The sequence below is a fragment of the Plectropomus leopardus genome, chromosome 18 (assembly GCF_026936395.1).
Source record: "Plectropomus leopardus strain MGB_pleo_1.0 chromosome 18, ASM2693639v1, whole genome shotgun sequence".
Classification (NCBI taxonomy): domain Eukaryota; kingdom Metazoa; phylum Chordata; class Actinopteri; order Perciformes; family Serranidae; genus Plectropomus; species Plectropomus leopardus.
The window spans coordinates 17,098,506-17,110,510 of record NC_142193.1 but is presented as its reverse complement, the minus strand read 5'-3'; the positions used below and the strand labels follow the sequence as shown (position 1 = coordinate 17,110,510).

General features: G+C 37.7%; 1 protein-coding gene across 2 annotated transcripts; it reads right to left on the bottom strand.

Moving 5' to 3' along the window:
• Positions 1-455: 455 nt before the first annotated feature.
• prkcsh (PRKCSH beta subunit of glucosidase II) lies at positions 456-10,909 on the bottom strand. 2 transcript variants are annotated; one of them, XM_042505727.2, is made up of 18 exons: positions 10,774-10,909; positions 10,283-10,439; positions 8,118-8,234; positions 7,833-7,928; positions 7,688-7,745; positions 7,452-7,569; positions 6,866-6,995; positions 6,365-6,449; positions 5,495-5,573; positions 5,258-5,341; positions 5,019-5,177; positions 4,836-4,929; positions 4,379-4,448; positions 4,126-4,215; positions 3,093-3,167; positions 2,892-2,991; positions 2,620-2,779; positions 456-682 (listed from the first exon to the last, which is right to left on the bottom strand). In XM_042505727.2, the coding sequence occupies exons 2-17, from the start codon at positions 10,368-10,370 to the stop codon at positions 2,633-2,635; spliced, it is 1,590 nt and encodes a 529-aa protein (XP_042361661.2). In that variant the 5' UTR covers positions 10,371-10,439; positions 10,774-10,909; the 3' UTR covers positions 456-682; positions 2,620-2,632. The 2 variants fall into 2 exon arrangements, with proteins under 2 accessions (XP_042361661.2, XP_042361660.2); XM_042505726.2 differs by lacking the exon at positions 10,774-10,909 and adding an exon at positions 10,526-10,741.
• Positions 10,910-12,005: the final 1,096 nt, after the last annotated feature.

The following is a 12,005-nucleotide window of genomic DNA, read 5'->3' as shown; positions in this document are numbered from 1 at the left end:
TAGCAGCTTTATACTTAAACTATAAATAATATGTCAACTAATTTTAAAAATAACAATCCCATGATCCCACAGGTCTCTAACCCCAGTGTGAAATTTCTTTAATTGCTAAAGCCATTTATCCACATCTCACTCCCTTTGTGGATTCTCATCTTTATACTACCTCATCTAAATTTCTAGCCCTGACCATCAACTCCCTGTCTTAATCTTTACCACTTTTAACTCTGAGGCTTCCATGTGACAAGTAGTAGCCAATCACAGTCCACAGGATACATAATAAGTCTGAAAAGTCAAATAGCAGCAGTGTGACTATTTTCACATGGGTGCATACAGAGACTTGTTAATTTAAAACTGCATGTACCTCATGTGGCCTCCACATGAGGTACATGCAGTAGTGACTGAGAGCTTAGTTATAGTAAAATGTAGTTTTATACTGGAGACAAAAATGGACATTAATCTGGAATATGATAAAACAACCTTTATTTGAAATCAATGGAATGACTACATTTGATACAAATCAGAAAACCAACACAATAGGAAGCAGTGGAAGTTGGATGTGTAGACGATAACTACTCATTGGAATTTCCATCGTTAATTCTAAATTGCTAAACGACCCCGAGGTGGTGCCGCTCACAGCATGGCAACTTCATGTTGCTGCAGTGACTGTGGTCCCTTCACGAACAACCTGCAAGAGTGAGCACACATTAATTCCAATGGCTTTTTGCTTTAGTCATGACTTCCTAGTTGTGAAAAAGGAACAGCAATTTAGTTGAAATTAATCCCTAGAGGTTCCATTTTCCGAGGACTAAGCGATTACACCAGTGAGGTATCCACTTCTTGTGTTATCGATGACTCAGCCTTTTTATTAAGGATAGATGCTTTGTTTATTTGAGTCCATTATACAATTACTAATAATTATTAATACAATTCAAAATCTGTAGTCCCAAACCCTATCATCTACACACTTGCTTGAGCACACCAATCCACGCTATCATTATCAAAAAGCTCAGTTTAGCTTAACACCTTATCTACAATATCACCACAATAGTAAATACTGTAGAACAGGAGAAAAAGCTACATGACAGTTTTTCACACCAAATTTAATTTTTAAAAAAGTTAAATTATTTACAGCAGCCTTTTATAATCCTAATTACTTTCAAGGGAGGCTATACCTGATATTTATTTAATCTGTACAGCATGAGCCCTGAGCGCATCTGTCGCGTTTCCAACCCACTTTAGATGACACTATGCCAACTTAAGCATTACAAAAGCTGACTGCCAGACATAAGGCCCAAGGACTGGCTCCCAGCCTGTTGCTGTGGCACATAGGAAGCCTTTACGTGTTTCACATTTACATGTGTATGCTTCTGCTGTGTTTATCTGATTTTGCTAACAATTGCTGGCTGAATTCTTGATGCTTCAGCTGTTAAATTTTGCCAACTTTCAACTAGATCTGACATCATCCTCTGCCACACATACCACACTGCAATGACACAGAGATGGTTGAAAATGTGCAGTTTCCCTGTAAGCGACTGTATTGCTTTATTCCAAGTTATTGGAGCTGTCACATTCCACAGACGGCCCTTCAGCGGCTGGATTGCCCCCCTGACTTCCTGCTGGATCACTTTTTTTTCTTCCTATAATGGCAAAGGCATGATTCACCCTACTCTTCCTCTTATTGGCTAGCACTTGATGCCTTTATTGGTTGGATTGGTTGGGTTTAGATATGAGAAGTGATATTGGTTAGGGTTAGAATATCAGGGTAAATCGATCAGAGTAAGGCAGAGCAGGACAGGTCATCCCTTTAACATCCTAAGGAAAAAAATTTGCTGCTTGATCAGCAAACTTTGTGGCTTTGCATCGGGAAGCAAAGAGAAAGTACCATGGGGCAAATTATGGCTGTGGTAACTATCTAGCAGCACACTCTTTCAATGACGCTGGCAGCAATAGGCTAGCAGACAAGGATTGGGCCTTGATGTCTGGTAACCCGCTTTTTTCATGTGGAAGTGGGCATGGTTTAATCTAAAGTGGGGTGGGAAACAATGAATACGGCCTGAGCCCTGCAGGAAAGCTAACCAAATGCTATCACTATAAACTGTCTATAGTAACAGAAACAATGACATCACAGAAAAGCAGTTTCTATAATGTGTAACAATGTATGGCTTTTTTTTGTTTTACCCATATATTGAATCATTATGTTCATGTCATAATTAATTTTTAATTATCTATTGTCTTAACAACTACTATGAACTCAAATGAAGTTGCCATTACCTTGCTCTTGTTGCTGTCTCACTCTTCTTCTAAAGGGAAGCTGTAGCTGCACAGGGGCTTTTCTTCGCCACAAAATGTGGCAAACTAACGCTAACCTTCACATTATGCATCTGAAGGTGTCCACACCATTTAGAAATGGTGATCAGTTGTTCACAGTAGGTGCTGTATATTTTCTGCTCAAAAATATGACTGTAACATTGACAGTCTTGGCAGAATTGTAGAACCGATTTACGTTCCTACTCTGGAATAGATGTCCTGCGGCAGACCATGCTGTATATGCCCATAACAAAACATAGTGAGATTGTCTTTTTAAGGTTTGCCAGAGAACACAGACAAGTTCGAGTTACTCACAAATCAAGTGGATCTAGAGCTCTTCATGCCCATGAAGTGCTGAATCAAGGCTCGGTGGTTCCTGGCAGACAGCGGGGCTGGTAAACTCCATCAGGTACTCGCAGCGACTGGGCTCTGAGGTAGATGTCACAACTGTCTCCTTTCCACACGTTAATTTAATCTGAAAGACAAAGGATGCCTATTTTCTGTTCTTTGTCCAATGAGAAACATTAAAGGTGTGAAAAATTAAGTGTACAAAAAGATCAAGTCAGGGCTGACAGCCTGAGACTCACCGTAGTGGATCTGTTAGGGCCTTGCCAGCATCCTGTTCCATGTTCATATTTCATCATAGAGTAGATGTTATCCTCAGAACCTGACCACTGTCCCCATGTTCTACAAAACACAAGTGATTAAAAGTATGGTACAAGTCAAGTAGTATAAAAAAATAGCACATATCACAAAATAGAAAAAAAACAACGTATATATTCTCTCACCCCAGGTTAGTTTCTGAGCCACCATACTTGGGTTTCTGGGATACTCTGTTGAACGGACAGAGTTTGTAGATGTACCTGAAAGCAAAAGATGAACTTTAGAAGTAGGAACTTATAACAAACTAGAAAACTTCTCAAGAAATTTTGACTGTGTGCCTGATACTTGTTTGCATCCCAATGCCAATATTTACAGTACTGAGTAAGTTTTATTATTCAGGTTCATAGGCCACACTGTGTGTGTGTGTGTGCACATGTGCACGCGTGTGTTAGTGAGAGTGAGAGAGAGAGAAATCACAGTCATATTCCAGGTGGATGGAATCATGCTTGTTTGGTACAGACCCCTACAAAAATCAAATTTTACTGTAACAGTATGTTGTAATTCCATGTAATCTTGATGTAAATATTTACCTTTTTGGCCTTTTTTTTTTTACCATAACTGTTATTGCATGCAAGCTATTGTAACCCTGATATCTTCTCTTGTTTATTCTTCTTTTTCTTTACTAAAAGCTTTACTAGAGACAGGACTTGGGAACTAGCAATAGCTATAATTCTCTCTATGTGAAACATCAGTTGCTACAGCTTGTTTGTATAGGCTGAAGAAGTACTATGTTAATTCGTATTGCAAAGATTTTCATTCTCACTAAAACTGTGACACATTGAGTTGCACAGGGCTTCACAGAAGATGTCAATATATAATGTTTGCATACTCTTTAAAAAGTAGGAAGCATCATGGGTTAAATACGATCATCTCTGTATTTGAGGTTCAGAGGCCACACACAGGTACACAGTAAGCAGTAGCAACAGCAGCAGTGATACAGGCTGCAGTAGTGGATAATAAACAGAGTTAAGCACTCTAAGTAGCCACATGCTGGATGTAGTAGTATTTTGATTTATTTCTAGCAAATGTCTTTGCAATGTTGTGAAATGAGGAGCATAGCAAAAAAGATGGAGAATAAGAGGTAATAAGTATCGCAAATAACAACCAGCATGTGTAATGCACACAGAATAATAATAAATAAACAGAGTGTGCACTTACTCGCTAGTAGTCAACTCATAACACTGGTTGTAGAGGTAGGCAAACTCAGCACTGGGGCCAAAGTCAAAGGAAATTTCCTTCTCAAGGTTCCTGCAGACAGAAAGCAAATCCAAAACGTAATATTTGTTTTAAACTAACAACACAGTGATTGTGCAACAGAACAATCCACAGCAGCGGCTGAAAGTTGCACTTGTGGCTACAAACACTGACTGCATTATTGCAAAAGAAGCTCCTCTATATTCTTAGTACTTACTTGATCTGATCATCAACTTCCCTGAGAGCTCTCTCAGCCTCGTCGAATGCATCCCTGGCTTTCTGAGCAGCTGGGAATCAATGCAGAAATGTTTTACACGCTCTTAAAAGTAAATTCAGTTCAAACCTATAAATACATGTGCTTACGCACAGACACACACGCATATACAAAAAGTGTGAGCAACTCATGCCCTCCTGTTGATGCTTTTCATAAAAGACAAGCACTAGATCTCTGTCATACAAAAGCAGCACATCTGTTCAAGAAATCACTTTGTTCCTACAATTACAAATGCATTTGCACGACCAGAAATTTGATGAGTTTTAAGTTTTCACATTAAAATTCAAATGAACTGGTATGCCGTCACATCTGTGCTTTCTTTCCTTTTAGTATTTCACAGTGTGAGTCACTTAATCATAGCTGAGGTCTGGCTGAGTCATTCACTTTTATACACACTTACCATCGATGAGGCTCTGTGTTTCTTCGTCGTAGGGTGGCATAGTCCCCTCATCGTCGTCATCCTTCTTTTCTTGGGTCTGTATCGTAGGAGGGCTCTGCATATCAAACACAGAAAAAAATGACTCACCAACAAAACTTGAGAGTCATCCAGCATAAGTCTGATGGAGAAACTCAGAGGGCTTACCTTATAGTCTCCATCATCTGGGTCATCGTCCTCATCCTCTTCATCATCATCCTCTTCTTCGTCTGGGATGTCATCTTCGGGGTACTGCTCAGAGTCATTGTCGGGGACTGGCTCCCTCATCTCCTCCTGCGGAGTATCCACTGGAGTGTCTGCGTTGGCCTGATGCCAAGAAATTTGCAAATTTAGATGAGCCGAGGCTTTCACACACAGAGTTTACTGAAACAAAAAACAGTTCTTACCTCTGACATGTATTTGTCTTTGATGTTATTCCAGTTTGACTCAAATGTCACAGTGTCCACTTTGTCCACTCCTCCCAACAGCCCCTACACAAACAAAAGACAAAATTCACAGTTTGATTTGTTTCAGCTCCCTAAGAGCACTATAATTAAAAAAAAACCAAAACCTTGCATTTAACGACAACTTCACTTTAACATCAGTGATTTTATTGGAACTACTCTAAAACAGAAAATATTTACCTGAGCCTCTGTTTCGGTGAATGAACCATCTGAATCTGGGTCAAGCTCAGGGTGGGACTGAAGCTCAGCCACTGAGACACTGGCACAAACAAAAATACATAATTCAATGAGTTACAGTATAATCAAAGGCAACTACACAAACACTGATTTACTATACTAGTAATGATTGAGCATGTACTTACAGAGGGGTATCAGACACTGTTTTTTTAAGACCTTCTAAAGATAATCTTTTCCAAATTTAAGACTGACTTTTGGACAAACTATCTTCTTTTTATTAAAGCATTGCAGGTAAGTGTAAAGGTAAATAGTATATATGTTTTATGTAAGATTATGGTTATTAGAGTGAGTTTGGATGATCAGTATTTTGCCAAAAGGCCAGGCCAAGTATGAAGTTAGTGTCAGGTTCAGTGGTAGGTTTAAAGATTTGTAACATCAGAAATGAGGACCATTACACAGAAGAGCCTGACTCATTTTGACAAAAAGAAATTATAAGATACACAAAATTCGATCAAATGTTTTTTTTCTTCTTAAGACCTCACACATTCAAATTTTAAATTTTTTTGACCTAAAAAAAAAATAAACTGACTGAATTTAGAACATTTTAAGACTTTCAAAAGAAACTCATTGAAATCTTAGAATCATCTATTCTCAGACACTTTTTGTTTCGAAAATATGTGGCATGCCATCAGGTTTTTGAATTCCCAATAAATAAGGTCAAGAGCAACAAGATTTTTCCTGATTTACAAATGCTGTATTTCTTCTTTGCACCTTCTCATTTGACTTTGCATTTAAAGTCATCTCTGAGAAGCTTCACAACACTGCCTTCTCTCATTACGGGTGCTAATAATTCTGGAGGGTGCTGATACTCACAAGCCATCTGCATCGTCATCTAGTTCAAGAAACACCTCAGCCATTCTAGCCTTGTCCTTCTCCAACTGAAGAACAGCCTTTTGTTCTGAAACAAAAATGACATTTTATCAGTTATCAGAGACTCTGATCACAATCACACACAGAATTTAAACTTCAGGTTAAAAGTCTTGCATCAGTGAAGTTTTTTGAGCACTGCTAGTGTATGTGGCACCCAGGCAACTTAGTTAAGCTCAGTGAGTTCTCAAACTTTTTCAGTCACATAGCAATCACTAACAATCGTTTGGAAAGCTTCTGATAAAGAAGAACCATGACATTCAGCAACTGATTATTTTCCCTGCATAAATCATATTCATTCAACTTTGTTTCACTCCATATTTCCCACTCCACAGTTTGAGAACTATAGTCCAAGCTCAAAAATGACAGTAAGGTGGTCTACACTCTCAGTAATGTCATGCTCTACACAAACACTAGATGGTGATATGGTTTCACATCCTAATTTACCCTCCCAGGCCTTCAGATGGCGCTCTTTGGCTTCTTTCTCTGGCTGCTCTGCAGTCTCCTTTTCAGTTCTCAGAGCCTCCACCTTCTCCTCCAATTCTTTCTTGCTGGCTTGAACATCTGCATGTTTGGACTGTTGAGATAAAATAAATAAATTTAAGAAATCTACACAATACCTTAAAACTCCATTAAATGTATTAAACAAAATGTCCTCAAACAAATCACATAAAGCGCAACTGTAAGCAACTTTTAAGCAATGTTTTACATTAAATCTAGCTTAATTGTTTGACTGTTTGTTTGTGTTTAACAGGTGACTTCAGATGACCACTGTCTAGTTTCTAAATGTGAACCAGGCCCATTCTGAGCAAATGAGTACAGTGTGCTTTACATTAGGTAACCGTGACTACTGCTTTAAGTTTTTCTGTGTATACTAGATATGCAATAGTTATTATAGACACTTTAAAACATCTCAACTGAAGTGTGATTATCTACGTATAAAAACATATCTGACACGGTGATCATCCATATTTCAAAGCTCTGGTCTTGATTATTACTCAAGCAAAGACAAAGATTTTCTTGTCATTCGCACCTTCTTGTCCTCTAGCCCCCTCTTGGCCTCCTGGATAAGTTGCTGTTTAAGCAGAAAGCCCTCCTTAGCAATCTCTGCCATCTTCTGAAGGCTCTCCCTTTCTTTGCGCCCCAACTCCCTGCAAATCACACACAGTACCATGAAAAATCATTTATAATTTTTTGGAGACTAGATTTGTATGTAAAAACATGAAGCATGCATAAGTTATTGGAGTTATAACCAGAAAACATTCCCACCTGCAGGTGTTCTGACAGGCAGCACCGCTGTTGTACTCATCTGTTGTGTCACAGCAGTCTGTACAAGAAAACACAGACATTAAGCAAAATTCTGCCTGTCCAACACACCTGAAAAGAGATAGTCAGCACAGTTTAAAACTCATACCACAAATTCCGTCATTGATGCGGGAGGATGGGATGAAGCCTGGTCGGAAACCAGCATTGGTGCAGTGGAAGCTGCCGTTGGGACAAGCAGCAGTGCCTGTAATTAAATGTGTCGTTAGATATACAAAGCACCTGCTTGCTATTGTCAAGACATGGTAAAGTAAGAATTATACTGACTAAGCAGGCCTCCTATACATTTATTAATAAGTATTTCATTGAATTTAGAGAAAGATGGAAAAGATAGTACTAGACAGTAGTACAGGAATCTCTAACAGAATCTACGTACCTGGCTCATCAGAGCCGTCCTGGCAGTCACAGTAGTCATCATTCACCCTGTCAAAGGGAATAGTGCGGGAGCCATCCAGGCAAGTAAAAGGTTTGCCCTCTTCATAAAACTGCCGTTCTTTCAAGGTTTAACAGAAGAAACAAGTCAGTGTCATGTCAGCTCCAAAAGTCTGTATATATATATATATATATATATGTGTGTGTGTGTGTGTGTGTGTGTGTGTATACTGTTTAATTTTATTTTCCTCTGCTCTAATTTAATTTTTATATATGTTCAATTATGATAAGATAAATCTTCATTGGTGAAGTTCAGGTGTTGCAGCAGCACAAGGACAGATAAATACAGAGTAAAATATAAAAACAGAATAAATAAATTAAGATGCATATAAAACTAATGTAAGTGAAGAAGTTAAAAATATGAACTATACATGAGCAATTTAAGACAAAGTTATGACATTAAGTGACCACTTAAAGTGACAAGTTATGAGGTAAAGTGACACAGTGTGATTTTAAGCAGTGGGCATAGTTACAGAATATATCAGATTACATATTGTCATTAGGTAATGATGCTTTAGTGCTGTCTTAATTAATATACCAAAATAAAAGTATAATGTCATGTATTGTGTGGACAGTTTAACATAATAACCAACCGTAAAACTTCAAAATATATCCTAGTCCGAATTAGACACCCAGTCCCTTTTACAAGCCCAGTGTGGCTACAAATGTTGACAAATAAAGGCCTGTCTCAATTAGAGGCCTGGTTAACAAGCACTTCATTTTTGTAAAATTTCTTAAGTTGTATAAAACCAGGTTGGCGGCTACCCACAGGAGATAATGTTAGTTAGCTGCTTAGATAATGCATAGAAATATAAGTGTTTAAACTTTTGCCAATATGGACATGCTGCACACATCATTAGCTTGGTAAGATTCTCTACAATTCAATTATTCAGTTCATTTTACTGAAACCACAAGCACCAAAGAAGAAATAATACTCTCAGAGTAAATGAGAGACACAAAAAATGAGGTTCAATCAAACAATTTGATTGTATTTTTATCTTTGCTTAACAACAGTTTTATGTGATAATCGCCTGTGCCAAATATAAGCCTGTTGAGTTCAGTGGTTTAAGCAAATAATATCCTGTGGTGTTAAATAAAGTTTTACAGTAATATAGTTTGATATAGTACAGTATAATTTATGTGATATTAGGTACAGTATAAGGTGCAATGTAATAGTAATATTTAGGGTTTGACAGATTATCGGCCAGGCCATTTATTGTAGCCGATATTTGGCATTTTGTCGACTATCTGCATCAGCATTTAATTTTAATGATTGCTGACAATATTAAGTGATTATAAAGTGCAAAGAAAGTGTCAGCATAGGAGGAACTTTTACTTTATAAAACCTCAGGGAGCTGTTTTTATTTATTCATTTTTTTAATTTAAATTTTCCCTTGACTTTGTAAAAAAGAAGCTGCAGGGAACTTGCTGTATATGATGTTGAACGTTTTAGTTTTGATAAAACATTTGCTTAAGGCATTTAAACAATGTTCTGTGTTTTGGATATTCTAAACTCTACATATTGACAGAAAGATTTTCATTTTCATGTAAATGCATATTGGTTCCAAATATTGGTTATCAGTCTAAGTAGTCTAAGTACTAGTAATTGGTATCTTCCCTGAAAAAACAATATCATTTGGCCTCTAAAAAAAAAGAGGTTTAATTAAACAATTTGATTGTATTTATATCTTTACTTAGCAACAGTTTTATGCGAAAGGCATTAAAAGCCTCTTCCATATAGACGCCTATCTTTAACATAAGCCTGCTGAGTTCAGTGGTTTAAGCAAATAATATCCCCGGGGTATTTCATAAAGTTTTACAGTAATACAGTATGCCATAATACAGTATAGTATAATATGCAGTATAAAATACCGTACAATGTTCAATGTAACAGTAATATAACATAAGTTAGTAATACAGGTATATGTTCTGTATGTGTGAGGTGTAAATGGGCTACAGCTGACATTTCATTGTGCAATCTTGTGTCATAACGGGACAAATAAATGAACGTCGTAAAACTACAGCGAACTTAATGTGAACTTTCACCACAGCGCAGACTGAGTTAAGGGATCTGTGTTATTAGTTGTTATTTAATTATAAAATGCTTACTTGACAAAGGGACACCGCGAGGGCGCTGGACCTCCACCGCTGAGACCCCCACACTCAGCAGCAGGAGCAGGTACTGACAGGGCATCATGACGGCTCTACTGCGGGTCAGGATTTAGCAAGATTTAACGGCACCGGAACCGCCTCAGTCTCACAGAATCTGCGGAATAACACACGAGGCACTGTGTAACGATTGATAATGTTATATTACACAAAAACTACATTTAGTATCTACCCTTGTTCTACCTTATTTCGAGTAAATACGACGACTTCTTATTAGTTAGCCGAGAGCTAACAAGTCAATGCTAACTAACGAATTTAGCTAAAGCTTTAGCTAAAAGCAACCCGTACACTGAATAAAAAAATACCAAGAGTTCGCATGTCGTTACAATAGCATCACAATAACTGCGGTGTATACGGTTAATAAAGTGGGTAAAGATAAAGAAAATTTTTATCAATTTTTTTCTTAGAACAAGCTAACGGCTAATCATTACCGGTCAATCAATACGCCGTCCTGTTCCGTTGTGTCAGAGCGCATGCGTATATTCCCACCCGCTCTGTCTTGTTTCACTCTGATTGGACGACGCTTTGTTTGGCTCCTCTGATTGGTGGAGAGCTGTGACACTTGTCTGAAGGAGAGGATTCTGGGGAGGATGCAGCCATCTCATGCCAAACAGGTGCAGGAAGTCATCACTGTTTACACTGTTATCCTTACACCATATCTAGGATCAGTGTTAAAAATAATAAGAAGATAACGCTCACGTGTCCAAATATTATTTTAAATTGGCCATTATCATTGAAATGTATATCAAAAATAGTCACACGTCACTCCCCTGTCTTGAACAACCAAGGGACATTGCCTACAATTGATAATACAGACTCTTGCTGCAGTTAGGGACTGTTCATTATTGATCTGAGAGGAGGGGATTGTGCAGAAAAGGGGAGGCATGCCAAGTATTTTTTAAGCACTGGGGAGGGACTTGAGCTTTACATTTTTGGCTTAAGGGAGGGACATACAACTTTAAATCTATTTTGTATTTAGGGTATTTTAAATCCCATCTGAACCCCCAAAATTGCTGGTGCGTTGAAAGGCCTTTATTCTTTAAAAATTGCCAAATCACACCATTTAATACAGCCAGAAACGATAAAAACTGAAATGATCATTACCAATATAGGTATATAGGTAAGACTTATTTTTATGCTGCTTGTTTGTTGCATTGGCTCCACTACCTACATTTAGTACGAATTAGGGATTCATGATATTGGATGTTTTGCTGATATCTGTTTTGCCGATATATATAACAACTCATTTGGCCTTTTAACCCATACCGATATTGATGCATCAACTTTTTTCCCCATCTAATTTTAGTGATCATCAAGTCTCTTTTTTAGTGGAATTAACTTCATATTATGCATACTCTCGTTGTCATGACCCGTCAACAGATAGAGACATAAAATACAGTGCTTTGCAATGTATGTAATATTAATTCATTGATGAAAATAAGAAAAATACTTCAACTTAGGGTTGATGTTCTGTAGGTTTACTTTGTAATATCGGCAGTAAACAGCATGTCGGGTGATTCCAATATTTAATTTTAAAGCCAATATCTGCTAATACTGATTACGTGCTGATGTTATCCTGCATCCCTAGTGTGAACACTCCAGCCACCCCCCTCCTCTGATAAATAAAAAACATCCCTTAGAAAAAAAATTACATTTCCAACAC

Bases quoted from the DNA above. Each gene is read 5' to 3' on its own strand.
- prkcsh (XM_042505727.2), bottom strand. From the start codon at position 10,370: ATGATGCCCTGTCAGTACCTGCTCCTGCTGCTGAGTGTGGGGGTCTCA. The intron at 6,450-6,865 runs GTAAATTAGGAT...TTTTTGTTTCAG, and splicing joins CCATCTGAAGGCCTGGGAGG to AACAAAAGGCTGTTCTTCAG. The intron at 2,780-2,891 runs GTGAGTCTCAGG...TTTGTCTTTCAG, and splicing joins GCCCTAACAGATCCACTACG to ATTAAATTAACGTGTGGAAA.